Below are 6,411 nucleotides of genomic sequence, written 5' to 3'. Positions count from 1 at the left end.
TATATAAATTATTATATATAAATATTATATATAAAACGGTGACAGACTCTGTGTGTTGTTAATACATTTTCATCATACAGTGCTCTTTCATGTTTCCTATCCCTCAGCATTTAGCTGTAGCCATTTGTGAGCATCTAGTGTACATTATTTTCTAGTAGACTAACCACTAACTCTTCTTTATTGTAGGTTCCAGTGCTGGAGCTGGGAGTGGGGAGTTTCATGTGTACCGACATCTTCGTCGGCGAGAGTACCAGAGGCAAGATTTCATGGATGCCATGGCTGAGAAGGTCAGCAGGACTCTGTAATTTCCCCCCTCTCCCGATTATTTGATGCTCATTGCAAATCTTTTTTTCTTTTAAAGTCATGTACGAGCAATTCTGTTCCAAACCACCCCATATCAGAGGAAAACTGTAGGAGTGTGTGGCATGTGGTGTCTTTGTCTTTGAAACATTCAGTGCTGTGTGTCAGATGTGCTCCATCTTCTCTGTTCACTGGGGTTCTACCACACAGTAAGACCACACCTGAATGTGTGTGTTCTCAGGTTGGTTTGAAAATGCTTTAAAAACTAGAATCCCCAATATCACTGTGTTGCACAGACAGAATCAAAGCAAGTGCCTGTGCACAGAGTCCTTCTTTTACTGGTTGAGTAGAATAGCACCTCTTTCAGAGAGCATTACTGTTACACTCCATCTTGGCCAAGATGAGTCCTTTGATCTGTATGTTAATGTCTATGTCTCAAATTATTCTCTTGTTTTTACTGAAACATTCTTTAGGGCAGAAGCCAAACCTCCTTCATCTGTTTTGTTGAGGATTCGTCCCTCTAAAGGCTTCAATACAGAACTCATCCCTAGGAATATGGCTTTGATATAAAGAAGCCAGACAAAATCTGACAAAGCTCCCTTCTGTATTTTGCTAAAAAACTTCTCCCTAAGAGGACGTGACTTTTAAAATAAGTATTTTAATTTAGATTGTGACCAAAGTATGTGATCAATTACAGCAAAGACTAGATGAGGAATTCCAGAAGAAACTGGAGAGGAATAAGATGATGGCAGAAGAACAAACAGCAAAACGCAGAAGGAAGCGGTAAGGGCAGATTGTTCCCAGGAGGCTTGACATGGAAACCCTCATGCCCCGTGCCCCATCTGTAGCTGCATGCTTTGGATAAACACTATCATTCTGTGTCTGCATCTATCAGCTGAGAAGTCTGGCTGTGGAAATTAATTTTGTTAATGTCACTGGTTTCTAAAGGTAGCTGGAAATTTGACAGGCTTTGCTGGCATGGTTTATTTTCCTTGCCATTGCTAGCAGGATAACTTGACTAGTTGAGCAGCTTTTGCTGGCACTGCGGTGTTGATTGCAACACGCCTTACTGTGTATTTGTTATAACAATGTCAGGAAAGGTTTGTGTGTACATCTGGCTTAAATAAATACCTGAAACAGCTGACACCAAGCTTAAGTGCAAAAATGGGTGGTGCTTAATGGGTACAGGTACGGATTCGGACTAGCAGAGCGTGGTGGGGCCTGATGCTGTCCTCCATACACTGTCAGTGTGACTAGTCCAGTTCAGTCTGTGAATACTGAAGGGCCACTGATGGGTGCAGCATTGTTAAAATCAGTAGCTATTTCTGCCTTGTTGAAATATCTGCCAGGTCAAGACAGGAAAAATTAAAAAATATTAAATCCATCCTTCTCTTAAGTTTTAGACAAAGTGAAAAGAGTTAAAAGATTGATGCTCTCGGGAAATAGTCTAGGCATTGTAATGCAGTGGTACAAGAATTTAAATTCCACAGTCTCTGCCCACCATACCTTTCAGAAATAGCAGTGTATTGTGGCTTGGCTTTTTCAGAGGGTCTGAGCCTGAGCAGCCGCTTTCTTGCTTCTTTGAGAATGAGGGTTTAGCATCTTGTAGCCGAGAGTCGCTGCTGAAAGGCCTGTGCACAGTGACTCACCGGTGTATTAGCACAAAAGTGCACAACACAAACACTGTTGCCCTTTTACTTTAATTTAGTGTGGTCCAACAGATGGCCAGCAAGTCAGATCTGGCCTGCTGCCTTTTCCCTGGCTGAGATGGTGAACAACTGTTCAAACAGCAAATGCTGCCTAAACACTCCCAACACCTCCTTGTTCCCCTTCTATAGTCTAATGGTGCGTAGGCACCGAGCAGCTTTGCCCTGTCGGAGCCCTTCTAACTTCCCTCACCATCCTTTCTATTCTGTCCTGACCTATCAGGTACAGTACTTGGCTCTTTGTTTCAAGAGAATTCATTTATGGTGTTGAGAGTGGAGCATGAATCCAGGTTGCCTTGCCCTGCCCCTGCCCTTATACTGCCTGGTTACCTTTGCTAGGCAAGCAGAACTGGGTCCTATGAACTGAAATTCCCTCTTACTCATAGCGTTGCTCCTTGGGCCCCACATATTAATGAAGTAAGACAAAGATGAAGGTCAAAGCATACTGCATTTTTTTTTTTTTTTCAATTAAAGTATATATTACTGATGACTTAATTTTTTTTTCCCCCCGTGTTCAGTTCCATCCGTCTGGATTTTGACACCATTTTCTCTTTCTGTTTATTAGACTAGGGAGCGAAAATTTGAGGCGGTTTCATCATTGTTCTTTCTCTGTTCTTGGAGACTCTTGTATATCATACAGTTTCAGTTGCAGTGGCATCAAAAAAATTCCATTAGACTGAAAAGAACATAGAAGAGTTTCTATTGATCATCTGTCTTAAGTTTTTTCTTGCTGAATTTTCAGTTGAGCCCAAATTTAAATTGAACTTCTCTTCTGAAGTTTGCTTTTCCAAGATGTCTGTAATATGTCCATTATCAGTATATGAATATGCAGAAGCTTTACAATGTTGAATTTGCAAAAGAATCTTTTTTTCTTTACTTTATAGCCAGAAGTTAAAAGAGAAGAAACTGCAAGCTAAGAAAAATAAACTTGAACAAAAGAAGCAGGAAAAAGGTCAGTGAAATTTAGTTTTTTTTTTCTCAAGAGTTAGTTCTGTTCCCTAACTGAAGCCTGGAAGGGTTTGTTCCACCCCCTGCCCCAAGCATTCTCAACACATGGATAGGAAGACTGAGCCTTAAGCTTGTTATTTTAGCTAATGTTTCAAAAGTCCTCTTTGAAAGCCATCTATGCTGAGATTTAATCTTACAAATAACTTGTCTGTTTGTGAATATTTTCCCTTTATTAGGGGAAGCTTTGGACAGCAAACATTGGAATCCGAGTTTCTTGATTGCGGATGTTTTGCCCCAGCTACTCTGACAAACTGCAGATTTAGAACATCTTCTGCTAAAAAAAAGCAGGATTGTTAAGGGCTGTTCTTCAATATATTTTGAATGTGTAAGGGAAAACAAGTGGAAAAAATGCACACCTTGGAGAGCAAGAAACTGAGTTATGATTTTGTGTGTAAGAAATCAACCACCTGGTGGCATCTGTTCTACACAACTATTTTATTTTGCATAGAGATAAAAGTGAAAGACCTGAGTGCCTCTGTTCTTCTGCAGACTTGAAAATTAACCTTCAGTAATGCCAGTCTAACTGCTAGCTCAAACTTCTGAATACTCGTTGCTTCCTTTCAGTGTGTATATTTTAGCTTAAATAACTGTCCTTTGTGGATTAGCACACTAACTCTGCAGTAATTCTTATTCTTAGTTACAACAGGTTCTGATAATTCTGCTAGAACAGTGACTTGTCTGATAGTTCTGCCTTATTTCTGCTTTGCTTTTCAGAATTGGATGTGTTTCAGCTGAATAACTGCCAGCCTCCCGTGTAAACATGGGAGGACAAATTAATCATTAGGTCAATTTTACTTGTGACAGCAAATGAATGTAGCAGCGGGGTTTTTCTGGTGCTTTGTTTTGTTGGGATTTTTTTTGGGGGGGGGGTTTTAAAGCTACTCGTTTATGAATTCTGACTGGGAGGAGAATTTAAGCATGAGTCAACATTTTTGTCAACTTTAAGTGAACAAAACAGAATACCCATCCCTTTAGGGAGTGGCTGAGAGAGAAGGGAGCTGGATCAGGGACTGGCACTGTGGCATGGGCCTGCCATGTGCCAGTTGTTGGGCTGGAGTGTTTTTGTTCAGCACAAGTAAGTCATCTTCTGGATGCCAGAATCCAAACTCCCCTGTCTTTAGAACCATTCTTAGCTCTTTACAAATTGTGGTTCTCTATTTAAAATAATAATAACCATTTAAAAATCAGTGGAGATACAAGCCACTGATAAGCCATCTTTAGTCTACTGAGAAAAGGCTTGTCTATTTCTAGTTTTGTGTGTGCCCTGGGTTGAGTTCTGAGAGGGTTTTTCCAGATCAATTGAAGTGTATTTGTTGGATGCAGCAGGCAAGCATTTATCTTCCTTTTTGAATTAATAAATAAAACCTCTGAATTTCCATCTTTCATCTTCGTTGTAGTAAAAAACATTAAGAATAAGGTTGGTGCTAAATAAGGTCAGCTGTTAAAGTTGCATTATTGTACAGACCCCTAATAAGAAATGAAAGTACAGAACATCACCACGCGGTGGCATCAGACCATTAATCCTAAATCCTGCGTGTAACTGGTGAGAGCAGGAGCTGAGTGTGACTTGGCCTGAGAAACAGTAAACATACAAGAGCTGCTGGGGGCAGAGGAAGGGCTGTTAGATTCAGGTCCCACTTTATGCTGTACCTAATTTCATTATCCATTATTTAATTTCTAGTAGATGTTTTCTGGGGTTTTTTTTAGCAGGCTTCAAGAGTTTTCTATGACCTTTGTTAATCTTACACATATCGTAAAAAGTTCCTGCGCTTGCAGTATGCCAGTCTGTAAAAGTTCATGGCACCTTGTGGAGTTTCTGTAAATTTGGATAGATGTAGAAATCTGCTGAGTCTTTTCCGTGGTTTCCCAGTGCCTGCATTCTGTTACCCTACTCTGTGATACTTGAAAGCTCAGGCCAACATGCAGAGGTGAGTTTAGGAATGAGATAATCCATCACCTCAGCGTTTGACTACCTCTGTTTGCAATAGTGTTCCATAGCAGGTGGAGTTGTTAATGATGGACTTGGCACAGTGGTAACCTTGGAGGTAAGGGAATATTTCTCCAAGGGAGAATTTGATATTCTGGGCTCTGCATTGCTCAGTAGAATTAATATAACCTGATACATGTTTCTTTAGTATCTGGGACTACTTTGTTGTGAGATATTTAACAAGGATGACACATGGGAGTATGTTATCCATTGGTACTAATTAGCGTGACCTCATACACGTTTCCTTAGCACTTGAGACTGTTTTGTTGTGAAATACTTAACAAGGGAGACATGTGGGAATATGTTAGCAATTCATACTGTTTGTGTTTTTAGAACCTGATCAATCTCAAGAGCAAGCCAGCAGCGAGGATGAAGAAGAGGATAGCAAGGAGGAAGAAGAGAAGGAAGATGATGCTGAAGAGCCAAGTTTTGTGATGGGAAGAGGATGAGGCCTTTCAGGGACAGCTGGAAACACTGCTCATTGCTTTATATTCAGAAGCATGAAAGTCTTTCATCTCAGCCAAGCAGAACCCATTGGCATACGTTATATCTGCTTAACAGTGAATGACCTGCACGTCACAGGCCCAAGAGATATTGATAGAGAAATGCCAGATAAGAGATTCTTTTCTTAATTGCTTGGATAACTGCTGTGCAGTCTGCTCTAAGTTTGCTCTAAAGAGTCAGCCATAAGTCTCTGTGACCCTAGAGTTCTTTCTGACATGGCCCAGAGTGTTTTTCTGCCTGAAAGCTAAAACATATCCATTAGCTTTTAAGGAAAATATTACTGTGAGGGCTACGTATTCTACTTATGTCGAAGCTGGTAGCAGTGGGAGACATGAATCTAAGGGAATTAAAAGTTTAACCTAAAGTAGAAAAGTGATCTGTAGCCAGACTCTCCTGCACTGTGAGTGTTCTGAATTTGAGGTTTTGTATGGGGTCATCTTTAACCCAAAGAAACCAGTTTATGTTGCTAGACAAGTTCTATAGATTTTTAAGCAGGATCCCTTTTTTATTGCTAAAACTTTCCCTATTACTTTTCTTCCGTGTTTTTTAAACGAATAAAGGGGATGTGTTGGATTGTTCTGTCTTTTTTTTTTTAAGAGGATTTCAGTAAAATAAAGAGATGCTTGCAGTGCTGCAGGAAGGAACAAAAAGACCAAGTGATGTGGTGGACATGAAAATACAGAAACAGGTGTTAGCTGCATTTCATTTACTTTTTGCTTTTGGATTGGAACAATATCTTTTCCAAAAGATTATGTCTGTAAAGTCTCCAAATCCTGTGGCAGAAGGGCTTGGAATGGAATGGTTTTGCTTGTGTTCAGCTTTGTGTAATGATATTTGCCTTTCTGCTTGAGCTCTCTGCTTTGAACTTCGGATTGCCTGGTAGGAATCATAACATCCATATATATA

At 40.1% G+C, this 6,411-nt stretch overlaps 1 protein-coding gene across 1 annotated transcript; it reads left to right on the top strand.

Moving 5' to 3' along the window:
* Nucleotides 1–179: 179 nt before the first annotated feature.
* On the top strand, nt 180–6,080 carry PRKRIP1 (PRKR interacting protein 1; the record flags this gene model as incomplete). Its single annotated transcript, XM_010173807.2, has 4 exons — nt 180–287; nt 998–1,083; nt 2,891–2,958; nt 5,335–6,080. Coding segments are annotated over 4 exons (378 nt in total), but the record flags the coding sequence as incomplete, so codon positions are not given.
* Between the last annotated feature and the right edge of the window lie 331 nt (nt 6,081–6,411).

Source organism: Antrostomus carolinensis, unplaced genomic scaffold (genome assembly GCF_000700745.2).
Source record: "Antrostomus carolinensis isolate BGI_N321 unplaced genomic scaffold, ASM70074v2 Scaffold51788, whole genome shotgun sequence".
NCBI classification, from domain to species: domain Eukaryota; kingdom Metazoa; phylum Chordata; class Aves; order Caprimulgiformes; family Caprimulgidae; genus Antrostomus; species Antrostomus carolinensis.
Note: the sequence above shows the minus strand (reverse complement) of the source record. Positions and strands in the feature narration are given on the sequence as shown.